The sequence below is a fragment of the Schistocerca serialis genome, chromosome 12, assembly GCF_023864345.2.
Source record: "Schistocerca serialis cubense isolate TAMUIC-IGC-003099 chromosome 12, iqSchSeri2.2, whole genome shotgun sequence".
In the NCBI taxonomy this organism is placed as follows: Eukaryota; Metazoa; Arthropoda; class Insecta; order Orthoptera; family Acrididae; genus Schistocerca; species Schistocerca serialis.
Window position 1 is genome coordinate 80,105,524 of NC_064649.1, and position 16,568 is coordinate 80,122,091.

Here is a 16,568-nt window from a genome sequence, read left to right on the forward strand (position 1 = left end):
ACAAGCCACTGGATAGAGAGAGGTTCAAAGTTTTGACACAGCTGCACTGTTGTGTGTTGCAACATGGCAACTACACCACAAGACAAATTATTTTGTGTGTCAGAATCTGCAAAAAGTCAATAAGTCCGTAGCTCGTGGTCTAGTGGCTAGCATTGCTACCTCTTGATGATGGGGTACTGGGTTTGATTCCTGGCCGGGTTGAGGATTTTCTCTCCCCTGGGACTGGGTGTTTGTGTTGGCCTCATCATTCATGAAAAGTGGCGAGATTGGACCGTATTCAGATGTGTACGGCTGCTGATGACAGTACAGTTCAGCGAAAAAATGTTTGTGGAGAAAATATGATGCTGGCATAATGTTGGCTGTCCAGTAGTGTTTACAAGTATTAAGTGGTTAAGTTTCTTGCACCAGGGCACTCTATTCAGCGGATTTGAACGGGTAAACGAGTAAAAGTTGTAACAATTCGTGCCTATCTCCTGCCGCTGTCTAGCTCTATTTGTTGTGGTGGCTAATGGGACTAACTAGGTTCATTTGAATGAAGATATAACCAATCACAACCATTTTCAAACTGTCTCTACTGTGCAAATGCAGTTTCATTGTTGTAATCGTCGTGACACTTTTATAGAACCATATTTAGCATGTTTCGGTGTATGGCCACATGGAGTGCTAGTTGACACCATCATTCATTTTGTGTTACTCAAATGTTTTTAGTGTAAACACAATGCCAGTTACGTATTGTATTCATGCTGAGCAAAACGTATTTCGAGAATTTATTCTTGTTATCAAGTGCAGTATTTACGTATGTATTTTTTCTGATGTTACATAAACAAACAATGTGAGTGATAGTTTGCTTTTGTGTGTGTGTGTGGGGGGGGGGGGGGTTTCTACGTAACTGATGAGGCACAGTACCTGATAACCTCAAAAAGACGAGTACAGTGCAAGAGACGCAGAATAACACATATTCAGACACTATACAAAATACTTATTTACATATTTGCACTTGACAACGAGAAAAAATTCTCAAAACACGTCATGCTACCCATGAAAAAATACGTAACTAGTGCAGTATGTCATTATTTAAATAATGAATGACAGCTGCAGGCTTTCCAAAAACATCGATTATGACGTTTGAAATTAAAAATTCTCAAAACGCGTCGTTAAGCAGGACAAAATACGTAACTAGTGCAGTATTTCATTATTTAAATAATGAATTACAGCTGCAGGTTTTTCAAAAACATCACTTATGACATTCGAAATTAAGTCAAATGTTTCCACTTGCCAAACAGTTATCAATTCAAGTTACATCAGCGGTTTTTATTAGATTATAAATCTTTATTACGTTATAAAAAAAGTCCCTGACAGGTCTTTTTATGCCTGTTATGTACATACATCATACATAAAGTACAAGGGAGTATCCTGTACGTAACTTTTACAGCTTAAAACATTATTTCCCACATTTTACGTTTTCCCGCATTTTACACCATTTTTTTGAAGTCCCTTGAAAAGTGTAAAAGCGGGGTTTCACTGTACTACTGTGCAATCACTGCTTCATTCGTCACATCTCTTAAATTGAATCCCTTGCTCTCCAGTGCCTGAGGAGTATTCCAGACACCACTTCCATAAGTTATCCAACCTGTTGACATCCTACTGCTGACTCGGGGCACCACTAACCAACCCCTGTCTTACACGCAGTGTTCCTCCTTGTCCACCCCACATAGCACATAAACCCTGCCTAGCTGATCTTTTCAATTTGGCACATCCCAAGCAAATCCAGAATCAAAACATTCCCGTAACACGGTTGTTGACCTTTGCACCAAAACCATTGACTCCACAGAAGCTTCAGACGTATCCAAAGGCCTCGCCTTTAGCTGTACACCCAAATTTAATCATGCTGGACATGTCAAAGACCTCTCCTTCTCCCGATCCCTGCAGTGGAAGCTCTCCTTTGCCACCAATCCCTTCAACCAAAACCAAATAATGCTAACAGTGAACTCTGCCACTCCCAGTTCACACTACCATCCAGCTGTGTCTTTTCCCCATCCCACTTAACCACCTACTGGTCACCTTCCAGGATTTCCTTACCTCCAACTTAGCCCCACCATCCTTCTCCAGGTCCCTTCCCCAGAATACCAACCTTCCAACAGAAGAAAGAATAGCCTTACACAGCCTCAAAACAAATCTTGACCTAATCATCCTACCAGCAGACAAAGGTTCCATCACTGTTGTTATGAGTGGCGATGATTACCTGGCAGAAGGCCTCCGCTAATTATCTTACTCCTTCATGTGTAGACTCTGCCAGAGTGATCCTATCCTAGAACTCCACCACAACCTCCAGTCTCTACTTAAAGTTTTAGGCCCTTCCCAGAACCCCTCCCCGAATCCATTTCCCTACTTACCCCTCTGACACTCCACCTACCCACATTCTACATGCTTCCCAAAATCCACAAACCCAACAATCCTGGATGCCACATTGTGGCTGGGTATTGTACCACCACTGAAAGAATTTCAGCCCTCATTGACCAACACATCCAACCAATTGCCTATAATCTAGCTTCCCACGTCAAAGATACCAACCATTCCTTCACCGACTGCCCGTCATCCTCACCTCTTTACCTCCTGGATACCCATTCGTCACTGTTGATACCACTTCTGTACATACCAACATTCCTCATGCCTCTTGTCTTACTGCCATTGAACCCTACCTTTCCCAAAGTTCTTCAAACGCCAAACCCACTACCTCATTCCTCATACACCTTATTAACTTCATCCTAACTCACAACTACTTACCCTTTGAAGGGAAGGTATACAAACAAATCCATGGCACAGCCATGCGCAACTGCATGGTGCCCTCCTATGCTAACCATTCTATGGGTCATCTAGATGAGACTTCCCTAGCCTCCCAAAACACCAAATCCCTAGTCTGGTTCAGGTTCATTGATGATATCTTCATTATCTGGACTCGGAACCCAGACACCCCATCTTCGTTTCTTCACAACCTCAACACCTTCTCTCCCATCCACTTCACGTGGTCTTCCTTAACCCAGCACGCCACCTTCCTAAATGACCTTCTCCTCTCTGATGACTCCATATACACCTCTGTCCACATTAAACCCACCAACAATACCAGCATTTTCACAGCTGTCATTCCTTTCACACCAAAAAACCCCTCTTATACAGGCTGGCCACCCGGGGTCAGTGTATTCTCACCAAGGCCTCCACAGACAAACACTGTCCCTTAGACAAAGGCCACAAACAGATCTCCTGTGCGATTTCCCCCTCATATCCCCAATCCTCCCACCTTCCTCAAGAACTGGCCACTCCGTATGCCACTTCCAATCTCAACCCCTTGTCACAGGGAAGATCCAGGTGAAAGACCTACCTAGTCCACCCACCTAGCATTTCCTACTACATAGGCTTATCTTACCACATCAAAGGCAGGACCACCTGTGAAAGCAGCCATGTAATTTACCAGCTTTGCTGCAATCATTGCACAGCTTTTTATGATGATACGACTACCAGCTAGTTGTGCAGCAGGTTGAATGGTCACCACCAAACTGTGACCAACAGCAAAGTAGACTACCCTGTGACACAACGTGTAGCTGAACAAAGCATGCTTGTTTTCAATGGCTGCTTCACTACCTTATCCCAGTAGATCTTCCCCTCTTATCACCAGCTTTTCTGAATTGCCTCATCCTACGGTAACATACTGTTCCCACATTGTCCACCTAACAGTTTCTTCTTCTTCTGCCCTATCATCTCCTCCTCATTCTCGTCTGCCATCCTCTTTGTTTGTCACCCCTCTGCCAACGAACGCACCCATCTTTTCCCACTCCTTTCCTTTTTTGCTCGTTTTTCCTCCACGTCCCTCCCCACAGTCTCATGACACTGCATCTGTTGGTACCCTAGTCCCTACACACTCTGCCAGACATCATTCCTCTCTCCCCTTGCCCATACACTGCTATTCCGTGTCTTTCCCCACAGCATGATAGTTACATTCTGGCCCGAGCTGCCAGAATTGGCAGTCATGTGTGTGTGAGGTGTGCTTGCTTGTGTGTATGAATATTGTGTGCCTCTCTTTCGTTGAGGAAGGCTTTGGCTGAAAGCTTCGTGTAGATGTCTTTTAATTATGCCTGTCTGCAACTTAACATGTCTTCTTTACAGTAAGTAGCAACCTGTCTTTTCTGACATTGTTGATACTCATAGCTACCCCTATTTTTCATTGTAAACTTTTCAAATTTTGTGCAGTGTCTTCCTTAAATGTGAATATCACATAAGTAAGACCATTCGGGATATAATGGACACTTCACCATGAAGCTGACACACAAAGTTGTAAGTACTGTAAAAAATAAAAATTTTTACTGAATAGTTTCTGTAAAATTGTTTGAGGAAAAATGATAGGACGTACACCTTGATTTTGTCAGTGCAGTGCATTGCTAACCAATGCAATGAATGTGGACAAAGAATGTTTCTTTCATTCCATCTAGCCCGAGGCAGCAAGAACCCGCCAGTTGGTGTTGCCATCCAGCTGACACTGTGTGGTGCCTCATTGGATAATGAAGCGATGTTTTCCACACTGGGTCAATCCACACTATTACTGTGAAAACATTTGTTCACAGTGTAATGTGTGCGTATACACATTTCATCTGAATAAACCACTGGTCATTTTAAACCTGATCCTTCATTAATTTGTAGTAGTTTAATGTAGTCTGCTTTTCCTGAGACTGTAATATCATTTGCACATGACGACTCATTTATTGCAGAATCTTTGACCAGGTGAGAATTATGCTGCAGTAGTTTGAGGAGCATGACAGTGATATTGCATTGATGTCATGGCTACCAAATTCAACTGGTATAAATCTGTGACATTGTCAGGTGTCAGCTCCACGACCAGAAATCACCAGCCTGTAATTTACAGGAATTGCATGACTTGTGTCTAGACATTTGATGCCACATACCTCCTGAATCCTATCGAGGACTCGTCAAATCTGTATTATGTATAATCACTGCTGTACAGTGTTCCAGAGGTGGACATGCTGTTAACATGTTCTGGTCATTGCATGTAGAAATTACAGGCTCATTTTGATTTCGCTAACAGTCGGTATTTAAAAATGCATGACGTCACCCACATGGGTACCAAAAGAAATCTGCTAAGTTTCAGTTACAGGACACAATACACAAATCTAAAGGCTGTAAACTCAACTAAATACTTAGAGATTACAATTACAAATATCCTAAATTGGAACAATCATACAGACAATGTTATGAGGAAAGCAAACCAAAGAATGCAATTTATTGGCAGAACTCTTACAAAACACAACAGTTCTACTAAAGAAATTGCTTACACTGCACTTGTCTGTCCTCTTCTGGGTTATCTCTGTGTGGTGTGTGATCTGCATCATTTAAAGTTGATGGAGAATGTTGAAAAAGTTTGAAGAAGAGCAGTTTGTTTTGTGTTATTGCAAAATAAGGGAGAGGGCGCCACAGATATGATAAGGGAATTGGGTTAGCAATGCGAATTGGGGTAGCAGTCATTAAAACAAAGGCATTTTTCATTGTGACATGATCTTCTCAAGAAATTTCAGTCACCATCTTTCTCTTCAGAGTGTGAAAATATTTTGTAGGAACCTGTCTACATAGGGAGGAATAGTCATCAATAAAATAAGAGAAATCAGAGCTTGCACAGAAAGATTTAAGTGTTTATTTTTCCCACGTGCTGTTTGAGAGTGGAATGGTAGAAAAATAGCTTGAAGGTAAACCCTCTGTCGGTCATTTATTTTGTGAACTGCAGAATAATCATGTATATGCAGGTGATGTAAATGTTCACCCTTTTGGTGCTTCAGAGTGCCACTAGGTGGATGTTCCTGTTTCTGCGAAGTGCTGTGGGACTTGAAAAACATGTTGCAGGCACATTTATTTTTGTCTTGTCTGTTGTAAAATGAGGCTACAGTTTGGCTGATGAAGAAAATCTAGGTCTGCTTAAAGAATCTGGTTCCGAAATTGACAGTGACGGTTTTGAAATCAGTGACAGTATTTCTGAAACAGATGGTAATCTGCTTTTCTCCTCCATCTCATAAGCATTATTCACACCAATAAGTGAAAAAAAGTTTGATTTCTGGGTAGACGCAGCAGTCACTGTGGCTTGACTGGAATGTGTTAAGCAGTCATCATTTCTTAACTCATCATTGTATGCTATATATAGCATAATAATTGTCTTACATGGAGAGGTCTGACATAGGGGTTACTGATTTAGATCAAGTTTTGCAAAGATGTTCTATATTGAAAGCAAAGAGGCATATGTTTGAGCTGTTTGTTAGACACTGCCTAGTTTTTGGAAAAATCAAGGTCAAAGTTAATGACAGAAAATAATTTTTTCAATGCTATACATTGAAAGATCATCTAAAAACAAACATTTTTTATTAATGTAATATGTCTTCTAAAGTTAATAATGTTAAGAGTTATTAATGTTTTTGTGTTTTTATGCTGTTGGTGAGAATGCGTCATTCCTTGTGTCAAGTAGGGTGAGGTTGACTGTCGAACTGTCAAGGCCTTAGACTACCAAACAGCTGCTTTGTGTTTGGTTATTGGCCATGCCTTTGTTTTTGTTTTTTTTTTTTTCTCCTTTTTTTCGTTTGATATTTTTTTAGCATATCTTGATCATATTGTGATTATCAGAATACCTTTCTTTCCTCTTTTTTAAATAAAACATAGGAAGGTATGATTAATAATCATCTAAGTATATATAATGTATTGACAGTTATTTTCATCGTGATACATAGTACAAAAATACACCTAAAGTTTATTAATGGATAATCCTAACCTATTTTCTGTTTGTGAACGTTCTCGCCATCAGTGGTGTGAAACTGGTTATAGAAACAGGCAAATCATAAATATTTCTCGCATCATGGGCAACACGCTAATGAAATATTACCATATTTAGATGTTTTCTGGTACATTAGCCATGGAAAACAATCCTATTCTTATTGCTAAAAACAGATCCGTCATATATTAATTTGGGTTCGTTCCAACCGTATAAAAGCATATCTTGAAAAACAGGCATGGACAACTGGTCATGGACCAACGCATGAGTTTTGATAGCACCCACCCTATCTTAAAGTTATCTGCTGTGCTGTGGTGGCTCATGATGTTGACATCATGTGATGTAATTCTTTACTTATATTAAGAAATAAATGTCACTCGATCGACAAAGACAGGTTCATTTCAATTCTTCACCTTCACAGTGCAGCTCAGTTGAACATCATCATCTGCGAAAGTCATATCATAGTGCATCATGTGTTATGAGGAAAATAACTGTCAGTACATTGTGAGACCTTAACTTTTTCTGGCAAATTGAATGTTCAAATAACTTATGGGTTTGCTGCTGGGTGACGTCGTCGGACACCGCTAATATTTCGAAAGGAGCACACCCTGCCATTCTCAAGGCACAAATGCAAGGAGGAAGAAATGTGCTAGGAAATTTAATACCTCGGTTCACAGAGGAGAAACAAGGAAGATACCACACACAGAACAAGTGTCAACACAAACAAAGATAACCAACATCAGAAATATCGATAGTTACTGTTAATCAACAGGTGAGGTAGCACTAATTCTGTCCCTCTGTTTTTTGATGAGAGACAGAGCTGGATTCCAAGCAGCATGTAAACAAAATCCACCATCTCTGTTAATAAGGTTGCTTGATAGTTTGATTTCAACAGCTTCCTTAATAACACTATCCCAATTGCTGGACGTGCAAGCCAGAATCTCCGGGTTGTTGTATTTCATAGGATGACCGGTGTCAAGGCAATGTTCTGCAATAGCGGATTTGCTCGGCTGTTGTAAGCGTGTGTGACGCTTATGTTCAATACACCAGTCTTCCACAGTCCTGATTGTCTGACCAATATATGACATGCCACAACTGCAAGAAATACGATAGACCCCAGCCTTACGCAAACCAAGATCATCTTTTACGGACGCCAACAGGGCCTTAATCTTAGAAGGTGGTTGAAAAACACATTTCGCATCATATTTCCGCAAAATACGACCAATCCTGTTGGAAATGCTTCCTGCGTAAGGCAAAAAGGCCGTAGACTTTGGTGCCACTTCGTTGCTATCGTCACTCACCTGTTGCACAGAAGGCTGATAGTGCAACGCAAGTTTGATCTGCCTCTCACTATAACCATTCTGACGAAAGGTGATTTCGAGATGTGATAGCTCAGCTGCCAAACTTTCAGGGTCTGAGATAACGTGGGCCCTGTGAACCAAGGTACGAAGTACTCCTTTACGCTGAGCTGGATGGTGACAACTATCAGCTCGCAGATACAAGTCAGTGTGAGTAGGCTTCCTATAAAGAGAATGTCCCACGTACCACCAGTCTTCCTTTTGACCAACACATCAAGGAAGGGAAGGCATCTGTTCTTTTCCACCTCCATAGTGAACTGAATATTCGGGTGGATTGAATTCAGGTGTTCCAAAAACCGGTTTAAATTCCCACTACCATGAGGCCAAACAACAGAAGTATCGAAACTTCCTGGCAGATTAAAACTGTGTGCCGGACCGAGACTCGAACTTGGGACCTTTGCCTTTTGCGGGCAAGTGCTCTACCAGAGAGAGAGGTTTCTCTTTTCACCTGCTTTCCTGCTCTGTGAACTGAGGTATCAAATTTCCTTGCACATTTCTTCCTCTTTTCATTTCTGCTTTGAAAATGGCGGGGTGTGCTCCTGTCAAAATATCGGCGGTGTTCGACGACGTCACCTGGCAGCAAACCCGTAAGTTATTTGAACACTGTCAGTACATCATATATACATGTTTGATCAGTAATCACAGCTCCCAATGATTTACCCCCCAAAAAGGAAAGAAAGCTATTTCCATTAACAGAATATTATTAAATACAATGAAAACAATATCAGATCGAAAAAAACGGCATGACAAGAATCAAACGCAAACCACCAGTTCAGTATTCTAATGCCTTGTTTGCTTGACTGCCAACCTTGGACTGCTTACCATCCCAAAAGATGAGTACCCAAGCCAAATAATAAAAACACAAAAATGTTAATAACTCAAACACTATTAACTTTGGACCCTGTAATATATTAACAAAAAAATTTTGACTTTGACAATTTTTCAATTTATAGCAGTGAAAATACTGTTTTCCATCATCAACTTTGATCTAATTTTTTTTCAAAATCTAGGGAGTTTCTAGCAAAAACCTGAAACATTTGTCTCTTTATTTTCTATGTAGAACATCCTTGCAAAATTTGATCAAAGTTGGTGATCCACATGTCGGATCCTCTCCTTGTTAGTCACACTTCAGTTGTTTGCAGAATATTGGTGTGGATGTAGCAGACCAGCATATGCTCAGTGTAATGTAACAGAATTTTGCTTGCAGGTGTGTACGAAGCACCAGAATATTTCCCAACACTGGAGACGAACCACGCAAAAGTTATCGAAGTTTGGCGAGATGAGCTTAATGTGGAGAAGAAAGATCTCATCAAGGGACTCTGGCCTGGTGTTAAGCTGGATGTTTACTATCCTGGCTTTCCTACCATGAAACACATCCCACACAAGGTGAGTATTGGCTTTCCTATGATGAAACACATCCCACACCAGATTAGTATATTTGGTAGTTACAGCATTTTCCAGTTCCAGCCTCCTGCATGAAACATAATGTTAATTAAAAGTGTGAAATTGCTAGAGTGACTGAAATATTGCTCTAAACTGTGAATCTAGAAAGACATAATGTTCAGGAAAAGTATTTGACTCAGTACTGCGCCAGCATCTATTAAAGAAAGTTCAGTCTTTTGGGGTATCAAACGAAAACTGTGAATGGATTGAGGCTTTGTTGGCAGGTAGATACAGGGTATTATATGGGATAGAAAGTCATTGGCAAATATACACTCCTGGAAATGGAAAAAAGAACACATTGACACCGGTGTGTCAGACCCACCATACTTGCTCCGGACACTGCGAGAGGGCTGTACAAGCAATGATCACACGCACGGCACAGCGGACACACCAGGAACCGCGGTGTTGGCCGTCGAATGGCGCAGCATTTGTGCACCGCCGCCGTCAGTGTCAGCCAGTTTGCCGTGGCATACGGAGCTCCATCGCAGTCTTTAACACTGGTAGCATGCCGCGACAGCGTGGACGTGAACCGTATGTGCAGTTGACGGACTTTGAGCGAGGGCGTATAGTGGGCATGCGGGAGGCCGGGTGGACGTACCGCTGAATTGCTCAACACGTGGGGCGCGAGGTCTCCACAGTACATCGATGTTGTTACCAGTGGTCGGCGGAAGGTGCACGTGCCCGTCAACCTGGGACCGGACCGCAGCGACGCACGGATGCACGCCAAGACCGTAGGATCCTACGCAGTGCCGTAGGGGACCATACCGCCACTTCCCAGCAAATTAGGGACACTGTTGCTCCTGGGGTATCGGCGAGAACCATTCGCAACCGTCTCCATGAAGCTGGGCTACGGTCCCGCACACCGTTAGGCCGTCTTCCGCTCACGTCCCAACATCGTGCAGCCCGCCTCCAGTGGTGTGGCGACAGGCGTGAATGGAGGGACGAATGGAGACGTGTCGTCTTCAGCGATGAGAGTCGCTTCTGCCTTGGTGCCAATGATGGTCGTATGCGTGTTTGGCGCCGTGCAGGTGAGCACCACAATCAGGACTGCATACGACCGAGGCACACAGGGCCAACACCCGGCATCATGGTGTGAGGAGCGATATCCTACACTGGCCGTACACCACTGGTGATCGTCGAGGGGACACTGAATAGTGCACGGTACATCCAAACCGTCATCGAACCCATCGTTCTACCATTCCTAGACCGGCAAGGGAACTTGCTGTTCCAACAGGACAATGCACGTCCGCATGTATCCCGTGCCACCCAACGTGCTCTAGAAGGTGTAAGTCAACTACCCTGGCCAGCAAGATCTCTGGATCTGTCCCCCATTGAGCATGTTTGGGACTGGATGAAGCGTCGTCTCACGCGTCTGCACGTCCAGCACGAACGCTGGTCCAACTGAGGCGCCAGGTGGAAATGGCATGGCAAGCCGTTCCACAGGACTACATCCAGCATCTCTACGATCGTCTCCATGGGAGAATAGCAGCCTGCATTGCTGCGAAAGGTGGATATACACTGTACTAGTGCCGACATTGTGCATGCTCTGTTGCCTATGTCTATGTGCCTGTGGTTCTGTCAGTGTGATCATGTGATGTATCTGACCCCAGGAATGTGTCAATAAAGTTTCCCCTTCCTGGGACAATGAATTCACGGTGTTCTTATTTCAATTTCCAGGAGTGTAGAAGTAACTTAAGATGTGCTGCAGGGAGCTTCGCTGTTTGGCTGATGTGATCAGTTGTAACCTCAGACTTTTTTCATATTATGAAGTAATGTAAAATTAAGTAGTCTCTGAAAAAAGCTGCACAAATATCCAGTTACAATTTTAGAAAATTTCAGAGTGATTGCTTTAAATGTTCAGAAATGTTGTTCTTAACAAAATGCAAAATTGTAGTATCCTATAACTACAGTTGGAATCAGTCAGGTCATAAAAATATGCGAGTCTAACAAATTGTGGGAGTACGAAATGGAATGATGACATGTGGCACAGGGCGCAGACTTCAGGCCATTGGCAGCATACTGGGAAAGTGAAGTCAGTTTACAAAGGAAATTGGTTGCAGAACACATGTAAGACCCATCCTATAATAGTGTACAGGACAGGATTAACAGGGAATATTGTGTGTACACGAAGAAATGCAGCACAAATGGTCGGTGTTTGTTTTATCTGTGGGAGAGGGTCACGAAGATCCTAGAAAACCTGTATTGACAAGTGCTTGGAGATAGATGCCACTTATCCAGTGAAGACCTACTTACAACGTTTCAAGAGCAAGCTTTAAAAGATTAACCTCGGAATAAATTACATCTTGTTATGTATCATATCCAGATGAGATTATATTAATTATGGCACACACACACACTGCCACTTGGACAGTTATTCTTAAAGTGGTCTGTACGTGACTGGAACAGAAAGGACCCCTATGTGTGGTATGATATGCAGTACCCTCTGCTATTCAGTTAATAGATGGAGGTGTTTTTCTTTCTTATATTTGTTAACATGATTTTACTAGGCATCTTTCTTGTCTGTCTGTATGTTTAGTACAAATTTTGCAATTGATTGTAAAATAACTTGCCAGTGAGCTACTTGAAACTGTCAATATGACCCAGAACTGGTGACCCGAAAATATCAACTCAGTCTGGTGTGCAGTGAATTGTACTTTTGTTTTCTGTTTGTCTTTCTGTCTGGTACAAATTTTGCAATTGGTTCGAAAGTAACCTTCTGATGAGCTAGAGACTTAAAACTTTCAGCATATTTCAGAACTTGACTACAGTGCAATATTAACTTGCTTTCTTGTCTGGTGTGTGGTGGAAGATACTTTATATACCACTGCTGGGATGTTATGAATGTTTCACAGTAAGAATGAATACTGGTAAGCCTGTGTATGAGCTCAAATTTTCCTAAATTTTACCTTCTCAGTCTTTTTCGTAAGGTACGTACAGGAGGAAGTGTGGTATATTGGCTGCCTCAGGTGAAAACAAAATTAAATAATACTGAAATTTACCAAATGTCTGTTGTCATTTCATCAGAATATTTGAAAAAGGTTTAATAATTTAAATAAAAAAGCTTTTTACTATAACAGGTTTTCAGAATTGGTTAAAAAGAATAAAATAATTATCTCCCAGCTCCGTACAGATTTCTGACCCCATACAGACATCCTGAAAAATTTGTCTTTGTGAATTTTTAATATTTATGACAGTACTTTTGAAATTAAAAGTAGCAAATGTGTGGTGCATGCAGTAGGTAGTAGTAAGGCATTTAGACAGTAGCTGTGTTGAGGGAGGGGGGTAGGTTGGGGGTGGGGGGGGGGGGGGGGGGAACAGCAGTTCATACTGATCAGTTCATATCATTGGCAGCGGAAAAAAATTGCTAGCGAGTTAGGTTAACTATTCATCTGTCAGTTATGTATCGCATGTGCCCTACATTTTTCATTTTAGATTTCACAAATATTGTCATAGTTATTAAAAATTCACAAGCAAAACTTTTGTGGGGCTATTTGCATTGGCTTAGGAATCTGAGTGTGGTTAGGAGAAATTATCTTATACTTTCTAGTCAGATTTAAAAAGTCTTACATTAGAAAGTTTTTTGTGAATAATTATTAGGCACTTTCATCATAATTGAGTGTTCTATCCCTCTTTGTTTGAATAATGAAGAAAATCCTCATTTTATTTCTTCTGTTCTGTCATGTAGTTATTAACAAGGTGATAAATCTTCTTTTGAGATATAATCTGGGTCCTTCTTTTGAGATACAATCTGGGTGCAGTGTTCAGACATATTCCAAAGACTCCGGAGGACGACTCAGGAGATATTTGTATTCTCTGTTGACATGGCAGTGTATCATTCTCTTGTTGAGTACTCCATTGAACCCATGTGGCATAAAAAGTGAAGGGAGAGAGGTATGTAAGCTTGTGGTGGACTATCGCCTGATGCATGGCTACAAAATAATGTTGAAAATGCCAAGGATTTTATTTGATTGCACCATTGAAAAAGACCCCTAGCCTCGATAATAGTTACAGTGAACTTTATTGTGCACTGAGCAAGTTTCTAGTCACAGTGGAAACAGATGCACTGACTCTTGTGCCAACTAACCAAAATCCATAAAATCAAAAAAGTCAGTTGTGTAGTATTGTTTCAACGTTGTTGGTACGTTGTTAGTGATAACTGAAAAATGTATAGTAATGTGGAGCAAGCAATGCACCTCACCTATGAGAAAATAAGAACATGAAGAGTGCACAAAAATTGTTTTACAGAATTCTCTGGGTTGACTTTGTTACCATTTTCAGGTCTGCAAATCTATCAAATGCAAGCTTCACAGATGAATTTTGATGAAGAAGTCTTCTCGGGATGTCATCAGAGTCAATGTGTACTTGTCATCTTCGGGTGAAGTGTCTGGTTCATGTCTAGATCGTATCTTTACAGACACTGGACTGGAGGCTCCTCTGTCTAATCTACAATGGCTGGGTTAATTGGGTGTGTCTGGAAGAGATGTTGCAGACAGTGTTGGGAAGCTCTTGGCATGTTGGAGAGTTCTGGTGCTGTGTGTCTATTCCATCTCTTGCATTTGCCACTTTCACATTGAAGCGCTGTTGACAGATTCTTGCTAGTATTACATCCCATGTGGAGCTCAGTTGGAAACCACTATCCCAGTTGACAAGATCATCATGGACCCATATCTCCACTCCCTCTTTGATGATTGAGTCCCAGAACCCGTTCGTCTGCATGACACCTCTGTCTATTCAAAATCAAACGTATGACCTTTGTTGAGGCTGCCCTCTGTCACTACAGATTAGTCTGTAGAAATGCTTCTCACATGTTCTGAGCAATGCTGTGAAATACACCTTTGCATCTGTCCGATATGTTGCATGCCACACTCACAACTGGTGCTGTAGACTCCATCTATTCATAGTCCTAGTTTGTATTTCATTGAGCCAAACATATTTTTGGTTTTAGCCAATGAGTGGAAAATGGTTTTAATGTTGTTGTGCTGTAATGCCCTGGCAATTTTGGCTTTGGAAGGAAGGAGCACCAAATGCTTTAAATCTTCTTCCAGATTGTCTTATTTCTTCTTCTTGCTTAGTTGCTGAGCGCATCTTACCTGTGTTCTTGCAAAAGTTTCCCTCAGATGCTGCAGCTCATTGAGTAGAACTTACTTGTCACATATGCCGTGCAACAGATTTGTGTTGTGCCGGACGGTGCAGCTGTTGGTGTTTAGGTACTGGTCTGCTTGTGTATTTTTTTTCTACAGTCAGAATGCTCCAGCATGCCATCAGTTTTCCTCCTTATCAGGATATCAAAGAAAGGAAGGCATCCATTTTCTTCTACCTCCATGGTGAACTTTATATTGTGTATGCTGTTAAGGTGGTAAAGAAATTCCTGCAGGTTTTCTTCGCCCTGTGGCCACACTTCAGATGTGTCATCCACATACCAGTAGAACAACACAATTGAAACCAGAGGCGTTTTACTGTTATGTGGATGGACACATGGAGTCTACAGCATACATTGTGAACGTGGCAATGAGTGTATCGGCCAGGCACATTGGTGTATTTTCCTGTGCTGCTCGGAACATGAGACAAGCATTTGCCTCGGACAAACAGATAAATCTGTAGTGGCAGAGCACAGCTTTAACCAAGGTCAAATAGGATACAGGATGGAGAACACAACACAGAAAAAGATCAGAACACAAGAAACACCCATAGATAAATTGAACAGGTCAAGAATATATGAACTCACATGCAACACTTGCCAGTCAGTACACATAGGACAAACATGCAGAAACTTCAAAACAAGATATTCGGAACATCTCAGAGCTTTAAAAAACAACAACTCCCATAGCACATTTGCTGACCACCTTGTAGCCAACAACCACCAGCCAACCACAATAGAAACAGGCTTAAGAATACTAAAACCCACCCACAGCCTATACAGCAAACTGAACATTGAGGAAAACTTCCATATACACAAGGCAATAGCGGAAGGAAAACAAGTCTTAAACGAATACACTACACTCTGCAAAGGTACACTATTTAATACATTAAAGGAACTTTACAAATAAAAACAGCACAAACCAATAAAGTCTACACACACACACACACACACACACGAAAAATACATACAGTAAAATCTGCAAAACCGCACCATTTACACACAAATAGGAATACCATTGTAAAAGACGGCACACACAGCTAAGAAGCGCACACACGCACACACACACACACACACACACACACACACACACAGATAAAATGCAAATAAAATTTCAAATTTGGCGCCGAACTCTCTGGTGAACAAATGAACACTGACTGGGCTGGGACACATAACAAAGCACAATCACACTGTGTTCTGGTGTAGTGAAAAGCATTTTACTACATTATGTGCGGAAAATACTTGTTATAGTTACGTATGCATCACAACATCTCAGCATGATGCGGATAATGGAAGTGCTTGCCACACGAAAACGTAAGTAAATACGAAAATAGGCGCGAAAACATCGCGAAAAACTAAATTACATTCTAGAAGATAGGTTAACTCTCAGAAAAAAAAGAAAAAATCTTTCTCATCAACATCGTTTGGTTGTAGATGACAAGCTACCTCTAATAATCAACACAAAAGTGGTCCAGAAAATTCATGCTCACCAAATGTAAAGGTATTTACAAAAAGAAACGATCTGTTGTTTGAATTAAAAATATGCATAATTTTATAATCATGTAACAAAAATGTTCACATTGCAGAAAAATAAAAATGAAAACCCACTGATGATGGCACGGTGGTGCCGAAACATGTTTGGGTACTGAGAAAAACAGTGTTTTGCATAACTGGGAGACCTCAAACCCAAAAAAAAAAATTTAATTGCAAACACGCCCAATACAAGGAGCTGCAAATCAAAAAGATGGATACAAGGTCATATGTTTGATCTTTGAACAGACAGAGGTGTTGTGCTGGATGAAGAGATTCTGAGACT

At 41.4% G+C, this 16,568-nt stretch overlaps 1 protein-coding gene across 1 annotated transcript in view; it reads left to right on the forward strand.

Annotated features, from left to right (window-relative positions):
* LOC126428117 (5'-3' exoribonuclease 1) overlaps positions 1-16,568 on the forward strand; it is a 204,932-nt gene that overhangs the window by 61,381 nt on the left and 126,983 nt on the right. The window contains exon 14 of the mRNA XM_050090024.1: positions 9,380-9,558. Within this exon, the coding sequence (XP_049945981.1) occupies positions 9,380-9,558 (179 nt within the window). The remainder of the gene's footprint in view (positions 1-9,379; positions 9,559-16,568) is intronic.